Source organism: Ylistrum balloti, unplaced genomic scaffold (assembly GCF_031769215.1).
Source record: "Ylistrum balloti isolate Yb309-2 unplaced genomic scaffold, AGI_CSIRO_Ybal_v1 Utg369898, whole genome shotgun sequence".
In the NCBI taxonomy this organism is placed as follows: Eukaryota; Metazoa; Mollusca; class Bivalvia; order Pectinida; family Pectinidae; genus Ylistrum; species Ylistrum balloti.
Genome location: NW_026782027.1, coordinates 649,222 through 660,361, shown reverse-complemented (window position 1 = coordinate 660,361; position 11,140 = coordinate 649,222). Strand labels below are relative to the sequence as shown.

The 11,140-nt window shown below is 35.9% G+C and overlaps 1 protein-coding gene across 1 annotated transcript; it reads left to right on the top strand.

Moving 5' to 3' along the window:
- Positions 1 to 732: 732 nt before the first annotated feature.
- Positions 733 to 9,681, top strand: LOC132546617 (phospholipase B1, membrane-associated-like; the record flags this gene model as incomplete). Its single annotated transcript, XM_060210339.1, has 10 exons — positions 733 to 795; positions 1,509 to 1,576; positions 2,178 to 2,224; positions 2,870 to 2,978; positions 4,690 to 4,822; positions 6,072 to 6,229; positions 6,464 to 6,635; positions 7,934 to 8,035; positions 8,927 to 8,995; positions 9,634 to 9,681. Coding segments are annotated over 10 exons (969 nt in total), but the record flags the coding sequence as incomplete, so codon positions are not given.
- Between the last annotated feature and the right edge of the window lie 1,459 nt (positions 9,682 to 11,140).

The window sequence follows — 11,140 nt, the reverse complement described above, 5'->3', positions numbered from 1 at the left end:
TACTTTTTCGTTAAAATATGAAAAAAACGTATCATTCATTAGTAAGAAAATTAATTATTCTCCAGATTTCAGTGTTATCATGTAACCTTGGTAAATACTACATGTAGCTTCATATACAAGTACATCGTACCTACAGTACTCGTCATAGGAATTCAGACATTTTCATTTTGCTTCCGCGACAAAGAATTGATTTGAGTGACAGATCTTGGTGATTAATCCCTATCAGGGACATGAAAATTAATGTCACCGCCGATCCTGATGATTTTTTTTCTGAATTGCTGTGACGAGGACTGTAACGTCAGAAAAGTAAGCCATATGTCTCGGGTGCAAATATGGTTATTGACAGGAAGGAGACTTAGATATTGATAGGAAGTTGATGTTGTTATTTACAGGAAATGTACATCATAACTTACTGACGAAAATATTCTTTTAGAGACGAGAGGTGGCTCAATACTATGACGACTTCAACTGCCACAACATCGGACTTCCGGCCTCTCACACCACACCAACTTCCGGTAAACTCATTAAATGAAGTTAATGGTAAAACGTGTATTGTAAAGCCGCAGTAGGCAGTCAACCTCCCATTACTGGGCAATAATATAGCGAACTACTTATTTATCGTTAGTACTTATGTATTTATCGTTGTAAAATACTTACACTTAACACGTCACTGATTTATAATCCACTATACATTAAGTAAACCATAGATTCTAATACCGTCTTGTTTCCGTATCAGTCCACAAGTTGACTCCCTGGGATATTAATGTGGTCGCGGCTATGGGGGACTCTCTAACGGTAAGTTAACACACCTGACATGACAACTACATATTGTACTGTACTTATCTATTAAAACCCGGTAACTCAGTCAATAAATATATTCAAAATAAATAAGTAAATAGATGAGTAAAATCTAGAGTAAGTTGTTAGTTAATGATTGTTGGGGAGCTTGAGTATCAGAAGATGATTTACATAATTGTACTACTAACTGACATTTTAGTTTTGTTTTGTTTTTGTCTGATTTTTTGTTTGTTCTTGTTTCGTTTGTTTGCTTTTAAATATTTTGATACTTCTATAGGGCGTCGATACTGACCAAACACTTGCCACGTTTTACGAGTGCTTAAAATGTTCTCCAGCTGTCTGAGTTCAATACCAGATAGTTGCGTTATCCAAATAGACAAAAGAAAGTTAAAAAAAGGAAAGAAAGAAAAAAATGTATCTCTGTTTCTGTTATCATTAAATCTCAAAAAGCAATCTAGAGGTCGACCTAGAGGTCAATCTAGAGGTCGAGGTAAATATTGTATGCCTGTCTTCTTTCTTATCAAATATAAGGAAATGCGAACTGAATTACCTCGATGGAAAATTGATATTTTTCCCAAAACCACAAATAACGACGTATTTGTCCATAGTATGGAATTATTGAATAAACATACTATTTCAGCTAATTTCCCAAGAGATGACATTGTTTTCTTGAGATGTAGGTGTGAAACTATGTTTTAATGTTTGTGCAGGCTGGTAATGGAATATCTGCCTCCAGTTGGGTAGGAGTACTAACCGAGTACCGAGGAAAGTCATGGAGGTACATATATGCGTTGGAGTTACCTCTCTTGAACAAATACGTCAACGAAAAAATACTATTGATATCTCATTTGAAAAGTCTAAGACGGCTCTTCATGCATGCGTTCAACCAAATCAACGTTATTCACCACGAATTGGATTGAACGTATTCACCTATAATGATTTCGTTTTGACAATGTAAAGTATTTCTTAAAAATGCTAAAGAAATTTTTGTATGCAGATTAGGACAATGGAGAGACCAACCAATCTCGAGCTACCTTTACCTTTAGCAATGGGTGACATGACAACCATGTTTAAAGTAGTAACATAGGCTTCAAGCAATGGCTACAAAACTCTACCTTCTTTATAAAACATAATAATACTTTCAGTGATCTTTTTGTTATAATTTTGATGCTAGGAATTTTATGGCTGACTTAAACATACGTGGTATAGGATTCTAATGAAGGTAACGGCACTGTTGCCTGACGATTCGTAATTGCGAGGTATCCTGCGTAGTTTAGAAAAGAGGATGCGGGATAATTCAAACATTTCCTAATCGACACGGAGTAAGCCTGCTCAGGATTCTCTATACCACCCAATAACTAATACTGTTTTATTTGCAGTGTCGGTGGTGACGGATCACTGGACGAGGGCGTAGTCACATTACCCAGTAAGTAATGATATTTCGGTAGAAAGTCACGATTTAATATCTTAATCGTGTCTTTTCAAACGACCGATTCCTATTATGATAGCATGCGGTCGTTTAAACCTAATCGTGTGTTGTAGTGTATTTTTGTACATGTATGTATATATAATGTACATAATCCGACAACTCTATTTCGAATTCTGAAAATTCAAAAGCCACATTTTAGTATTTTTCCAACCCCGATCAATTGTATTCTTTATTCTAAACGTATCTTTTTCGGAAAAAGGGTGTATAAATACGCTAGGCTCTCAATTTTTTGGTCATCAATAAAAATAAATGAATAGAAGACAAAAAAAAAAAAAAAAAAAACACACACACACACACACCCTCACATATATATATATATATAAGTTCACATAAAAACCTGACCGTCACAATGGACTTTGAATACAAATTACTTCAGTTGGTATCTCACGTAATTAATAACTCCAGAAATAAAAGGCATAATTTTTATCAATCACTGTGACAACATACATATGTAGACATTGGTAAGTCTTTGAAACACGTAGCTATGGATACAGTTGTATTGTACCTGTTAATTAAGTTCTAAAAATAGCATCCTCAACTTAAGAGGAAACATTGAATTGTTATTTTCTTTTCAATTTGCAGACATCTTGAAAAAGTTTAACCCAAACCTGAAGGGCTACTCTCTGAATTTTGGAGACAGAAATGGAGCTGGAGCTAACCTCAATGTGGCTGACCCTGGACATACGTCACAGTAACCAATGCTTATTCGGCCTTTTATACGATATTGTAACACCTGTTGCTTCCTCATAGGCATACAGTAGGTTTTTAAGAATCAGACGGTTGCTGCGAGACCTTGCCACCAGATTATTTTAATCACTCATGTTGGACCGAATGAAATCCCGCAAGGGATCTTACTTTGGGTGAAAACAAGAGTAGCCCATAAAGCCAACCTTTTCAGACTCGTTCCGGGAATCGAACCCCGGATATCTAGGTGAAAGTCGAGTGCGTTAAAGCAGCGCTACCCGACCATCCGGGTCGTTGACGTCTTGGTCATTTTAAAATTAAGAACAGCCTAGACGTACCCAAGGTGTGGCCATCATTAAATACATTATTATCTAATTATCACACCTGGGGTACCTGCGTGTTTCAAACACGTGCGACTTGTTGTTTAACATCTAAATTCATATGATATTGTAAACGTTGCAAGATTTTACGCTCTTATTAACAATGGATGTTCCAAGAGGGTTTATCAAAACATTATTGAGCGACGATTTCATTATTCATGTAGCAAACGCACACCCGAAATCTTCCGTTACAATTTTCAAGCACAATTTTACATGCTAATGTATCTAAGCATATATATACATATAAGCAGAAGGCAGGGTACTTCAGATAGAAACAATGAGAAGTGTCCAACGACTTAAATTTCACTTCATTTAACTGTGGAAATGCCTCGATTTTTCCAAACACTTTACGAAATGGCCATCTTAGTCAGTTTTATGTCTGTTTTAATCATCATTTCTTTCACCTACAGTAAGTTTTATTTTTCCAAACGTTTTACTTAATTTACTTTTCAGTCAGTTGTATTCACCATTTGAATAGGTATATTGGTATATTTCCGCAATGTTATAAAGACAAACTTCGATATTTTCCGGTAGATACGCTAATTGTGGGGAAATTAATCGCTTCAGAGACACATTCGTTCCGAAGGATGAAAGCACCATCTCATCTCGCCGTAATATTCATATAGAATTCACTCATTAAAAACGACTAATAACCATTTGAGTATTGTCTTTATTAGTAATGTATTACAATAAGTATAGGCAACATTCAACGTTGTTCACTCTTAATACATGATCAATCGTTTTCTCAAGACGTTATCAGGTTAAATTATTTACAAGATTTTTATGATCTACGTGGTAATATAATCAGACTGATGCATTTCCGTAATGTTCTTTATAGTTGAACTAGGCTTGTATATTTACCACACACGAATGAGTTCAGACGATGTTCATCTCAATCTTATGTCCTCGTTTGTTCTCATTTGTCTTTGTCCCTATTTGTCTTCAGCTGCCCTCGCTTGTTATCATTAATCATCATTTGTCCGCATTTATCCTCGTTTTTTCCCCAAGCACCCTAATTTGTCCTCGTTATACCATCATTCGTCCTCGATTTTTCTCATTTGAATATCAATTCATAAACCTTTGTTCACCACGAGAGATATGTCGACGTCATTTTGCATATTTTGAAGAAGATGCCTTCTTATGGTAGGGCAATAGTTATTTTCCAATACATCTTCCCATGCCATGCCAAAATGCCTTTCCATAGCAGGCTGATATGCCAAGCCAGCTGCTTCGTTTTACTGCATATGCTCTTGATGATGATGCGTGGACGCTTTTGCTATTATTACTATTCAAACTAACAAGCTTATATTGACTTGTGCCGATTTTCTATGATCACAGCGACATGCCTGATCAAGCACGGATGTTGATCGAAAGAATTAAATCTATGCCTGGTGTTAGTTTCCTTAACGACTGGAAAATGGTGACATTGTTTATTGGTGGAAACGATCTATGTGATTACTGTAACGACCACGTAAGTCTTCTACATATGAAGAATAGATTGATTTCGAGACTGTAGTGTCATGGTAGGTGATGGTTACTAGGGTTACAATAGGTGTACGAGAACATGGTACCCAACATTGACCAATATTTTAAAAAGAAACATGTCAACATAATCATAATCTTAAATTCAATAAAAACTTACCTTTTAAACCTTGGTCATGTAAGTAATGTCACCTTTTCAAATGAGAATAAGTAATACAACACCGAAACCAACAGAAAAACCAACTAGCATCCATCAAACACGTCCATTCATATTGCAGAAAGAAACAGGATTATTGACATTTCTGTTTTTTTTTCGAGATTGATCTACGATTAAATTGAAAAAAAGGTCGAATTTGTGATTTTCCATATGTACAAAAGATGATGATAATAATACTCTATCCCATGAAGACAGATAGGCTACACTTTGCTTAAAACGTGGTTGTGGACATTTCTAACATTTTCTTCTGGTCGGAAATGTCAGTAGAAAAGAAGTTCTTACAAAACCAATAGAAGAATTGAATGTAAAGTTTGGATGAATGCACGGTCTTCATCAGATATCTTGTCAGCCATTGTCAGGTCCTTTGTCTGAGGAAGCTGGCCGTGTAGTCCTCGAAACGTCACACTCACATATTTTACTGGTTGTGTTATAAGAGCTTCTTTCCTCTTGGTAGTGTACATGCGCGGGTTTATGTGCCCCCTCGTCGCTATATAGTACGGAGCATCTTGTGAGGTTTCATGGCTGTTGCAAAGCTATGGCCGTGGTATATTTTCTGAACGTTTCCGATAATCTTTTTATATAGAAATGTCTTTTTATTTCTATTCTTTTACTTAATAATTACTTCACTTTGTCTTTTCTTTCCTCAAGTTGTTTGTTCGCTCTCCGAATAGCCAACTAGGATATCCTGAAGTTGATACTTCCTTTTTTAGTGAACAGAATATTATACTTCAGTCAAAAATTCCTGTGAATTTATTACCTTTTCGCACACTGTATACCTCCGTGCAAATACGCTTTACACTGGTCATTCGTCTTATGAATTTGACAGTCTAGTTATCAAACGTTATACGTCATTCTAACAAGTTGTGATGTAAGAACTATTTGATATTGTTTTCAACCCGAAGAAACTATCCTGGGGAAAAAGATAACTTTATAATTAAGACTTTGCATGTCATTTTTTACTAGTCGAGGTTAATGTTACCTTTACCCTGTCTCAGTGAATACATTTATTACCATTTTACAGGCCCGATACAGTGCCGATAACTACATAAATAACATCAAAACTGCGCTGGATATTTTACACGCTGAGCTGCCCCGCACATTCGTCAATCTAGTGGAGATATTTGACGTCACTCCGGTTGCTGCTCTCAGTCACGGTTTCTTCTGCTCCTTTGTAACGAGGTAACTTAACCTGAATTGTGATTGAAATAAGAAACTTGATAAGTATTATCAAACAACGCCCATTGTCAAAGACGTCAATTGTCAACGTCACATGAAGGCTACCTATATAAACATTTACTTACTTGTTTTCCGTCTGGATGACTCTTTTGGTAGCAAGGCATTGTCTAACTGACAAACTTAGATGTTCTAGACGTGTTATTTATGCAAATGTTGAAATGTATTGCATGTATGCAGCTATGCATGTCAGTGTGGCAAGGATCCAGCAGCCGTAGCAGAAGTCCGTCAGGCGGCACTTGACTATCAGTTCGAAACCGAGGTTTTGGTCGCAAGTGAGCGATACAATACTCGAGACGACTTTACTGTGGTGCTCCAGCCATTCTTTAGGACCACTGTACCACCAAATGAGGTAAGAAACAGTAGGCACGAGAGAATAATTCAATGCATTTTATTGTCTCATCAAAGATATTTGTGTTTACATCACCAAGATGAATCAACACGGAAAAGGAGGCTTCCTCGTGTCCCTTGTACAATGCTTCCTGGTGTCTCTTATACGATGCCTCATAATAGATCTTTTATACAATGCCTTATAATGGGTCTTTTATACTCCTAATGTATCTCTTATACGATGCCTCATAATGGCTCTTTTATGCAATGCCTCATAATTTATCTCTTGTGAAATGCATCTTAATGCGTCTCTTATACGATGCCTCATAATGGGTCTTTTATACACTGCCTCATAATGGGTCTTTCATACTCCTAATATGTCTCTTATACGATGCCTCATAATGGGTCTTTTATACACTGCCTCATAATGGGTCTTTCATACTCCTAATATGTCTCTTATACACTGCCTCATAATGGGTCTTTCATACTCCTAATATGTCTCTTATACAATGCCTCATAATGGGTCTTTTATACTCCTAATATGTCTCTTATACGATGCCTCATAATGGGTCTTTTATACAATGCCTCATAATGGGTCTTTCATACTCCTAATATGTCTCTTATACGATGCCTCATAATGGGTCTTTTATACAATGCATCTTAATGCGTCTCTTATACGATGCCTCATAATGGGTCTTTTATACAATGCCTCATAATGGGTCTTTCATACTCCTAATATGTCTCTTATACAATGCCTCATAATGGGTCTTTTATACTCCTTATGTATCTCTTGTGCAATGCCTCCTAATGTGTCTCTTGTGCAATGCCTCCAATTGTGTCTCTTGTGTAGTATTTTTCCAGAAGTACGTGCAATCTTTGCAACCTTTGTTGAATGATTGGTGGAATTCAGGAGCAGTTTTCAAATGATAGAGTTCAAAGTTGTAATATATTCATGCATCATTTCCTGATAGTACTTATTCCTGGGAATGCAAACAAAACATTTATACCTTTTCATCGTAACCCTTTGAGATAACCATAAAATTTTAAAACAATAATAGCCCTACTTTTTATGCAAAACTACATTCTTGCATTCATGATGGGTACACTGTCCCGTCACACAATTTATTATAACAGTAACACACTTCATGCATCAAATATATCGGGGATGTGAATCGATTTAAACATATTTCTGAGTGCATTGCTATAACTAACCACATGAAACCAAAAGCTGACCCGTTATAAAACGTGTTTGTTTATATGACGTAGGGGATCCATGATTTTCATGTCGGTTTTCAAGTGTATGTGATTCACCTGTTTCAGCAAGGAACCAGTTCACCGGACCTTTCCTACTTCTCGCCCGACTGTTTCCATTTTAGTGAGAAGGGACAATACGCCGCGGCACATTCCCTTTGGAACAACCTGGTGAGAACTGTCTTACTTTTCAAGAAATATTTTAGCATTGACTCAATTACTTAACTCAAGTCTTTAATATAAGCCATTGGATGCATGTTCATTGCATTGGAATCGATAATTATACGTGTAACGAATGTTATTCGAAGACCATTCTTGAATACAGAAAGGTTTAGAACTTTGTTGTAGTGTTTCATATTACTTACAGCGCAGGACATGTGTTGTGCGAACTTTTCCACATATTGCCGCCAACCGTCCTCCATATATCCCCGTTATATCTGTCCATATTTCCAGTTGAAGCTCTTTGTCTCCATAAGCAGCTATCCTTATAGTTATCTGACGGTAAACATCTGGCCCGTTGATATTTCTTAGATTTACTCACCTTCATCTTTAAAACGATGAAGGTTGGTTATCATGACCCTGATGCCGTTATAGGTACAGATGGCTATTCTGGAATGTTTCGTTGCTATTATTAAGAACATGATAGAACTGACATTAGTTGGAATAACAATTCTGTATTTATTTGTGTTTCCCTGTGATCCTGTGCTGCGCAGTTTTCGATAATGGACGCGGTCAATATTTCCACGGCAACTATTATATTTGCCAACAACGTCATCACAACTGTTCTTGATAAAACTATCATTTGATTGTTTCAGAGGACAATTAAATCATATAATAAAGTGCTCATATATGTACCTTTCGTTCTTCTTTCTAATCGTTCGCTTTCTTAAGGCATATATTCGAAGCCTGTAATGGTTTTTGCCTGTCATTTAATTATAAATGCTCAGTACATGTTGTTCTATTGTATTTTCCTTTGAAACCTTCTCGGTGGTCGATATTTCATTGAGTTGAATTAGGTAAACCCTTTGTAATAACAATGGCATTCTACATTATCTTTTTTAGTTGGAACCTATTTCCAGGAAGGATGAAGCATGGTACATTAATGAACCGTACTTATGCCCAAATACACACGTGAGTTATCAGTTTCACACAAAATTCCACTAATTCCTTGTGTCATGAAAATCGGTAATACTTGTATTAAAAATACAAAAGAGATGATCATACATCGTCTGTATCAAACAGCAATGATGCTTCAAGAATATCCAGTACATTGGTAATAATCAAGTGAATGTACGAAGTGTCCTTGATCCCGTATTTGATCTGTCCCACAACATTTACCGGAATTGCAATATTTTGTATTTCCTGAATGATGCATTGACATTTTACCGTAATAGAAATAATTTATTTCAAAAGTTCTTTTTCATTTTGATATATCATCCATAAATTAAGTGTATATTCAGCGAATCAATACTCGTGATAAAAACATACAGCTGATATTGGACATTGCAGTGTCATTTGTATGATGGGTAAAATAATGGACATGGAACTAGAAGTTACATATTTATCTTTATTTAATTCCAACAGTCACATCTAATTTATGTAGACGACTCTGTCATATCGAACAATAAACTTGTCCGTAAATGTATATTCATCTATCCAATAAATATAAATAGCAAATTTCGTTTTAAATGAGTTTTTCTTTGTGTTCGAAACTTTTGAACACTTGAGAAAGATTAAACATCACTATACATATTTAAATTTCTTTGCAGGCTACGGGGACAGGGCCATACTTTGCAACGTCCAAGAACTCTGCCTAATCTAGCTACACTTCGTGTCGTATGGTTTATCAGTAAATATAACGGCCAAAGTTGCCGTGTCTGTTGTTTATGTGTATATTTAACTGTCATCCAAAAATGACCTGGTTTCGACTAATAACTCTGCTTGGAGCCAATCTTTGTGGCTGCCACATGTGTTGGTCTTCTCTTATCGGTTCGATTCATAAAACACATTGTACAAGTCTCAGTTCAAGTTGCATCATTTAATAGATTTGCTCATGTAGAACTACACAACATTCTTGGATACGTTCCTTGAGTGTTCATGTTACCCACATCAGTATGCTGCAATCCACATGGTCAAACAATTGAATTTGGCAATCTGCGTAATCACTTAGATCATTTCTTGATGCGATTATTAAGAACAAGTGGCCGATCTGGCCTGTATCACTCACTCGCTTTGAGAAAAGTCATTACAAATGACAACAACAAAAAATCTAAGACAAAATCTAAATTTTACAGACAACAATATACCAAACATGCAACCATTATGTGAATAAATGTGGAAGAAGATGATTTATTTATAAAATATATTGGAAAAAAGAGAGATTCATGAGTAAAATCCCTTTATAAATTAAAGTCAATAGATTTTTGTGGTTAAAGTAATGGCTAAATATATTAACATTAATATCAAGACAACAAAGTGCGCTTTGTTTTTTCTATGCTGAAAGTTTTGTGTTGCAAGCGATTTTAACACGTAAATTTGTAACACTCTAAAATACAACATATATATTCTAGCTTCTATAGGTAGACAATTTTATATGTTGGGATGCCAGTTAAAATCTTGCTGAAAGATTCATCGTGCAATTTTGATTTTGGGTCTGGCAACATTTATTGGCCAATGGGCCTAATTTTAACAACTGAAAATAAACACCCCTAGGGCATCAGAAACAGCAAGCAGGAAAACTGAAATCACTAATCTGATGAATTCAAAATATTGGTGATATTGTTTCTAAGCTTTCAAACCATCTGCAAAGTGGCTTCATTGACTTCATTGATTAACACAGCCTGCAACTTAGCCAGACTGACACAGTGGTGTTATCTACAATGGAATGGCTGATACTATGGAGAATGACTCAGAAAAAGACTCCACAGTCATAATTATGAATAAAGTGAACTTTGAGAAGTTAGGGTTAGGCTGTGTGTGTGTGTGTGTGTGTGTGTGTGTGTGTGTGTGTGTGTGTGTGTGTGTGTGTGTGTAAAGGGTGGGGGAGTTTTTTTTTAGCAATTTCTGACTTAAAATCTGTTTTCCAAACAGGCATTTGAAATCAGTAGTTGGTCAGAAATCTTAACAGGTGTTAAAACGTGTTTAATGGGAATTGTTACATGTGGTTACTATAATACATTATGTATTTCTATGTCAGTATAATATAAACCTTCTGCAGCGAATAGATTGTGATACCAGTGTTACGAACATCGACTACGATATAACTGTAATATCACA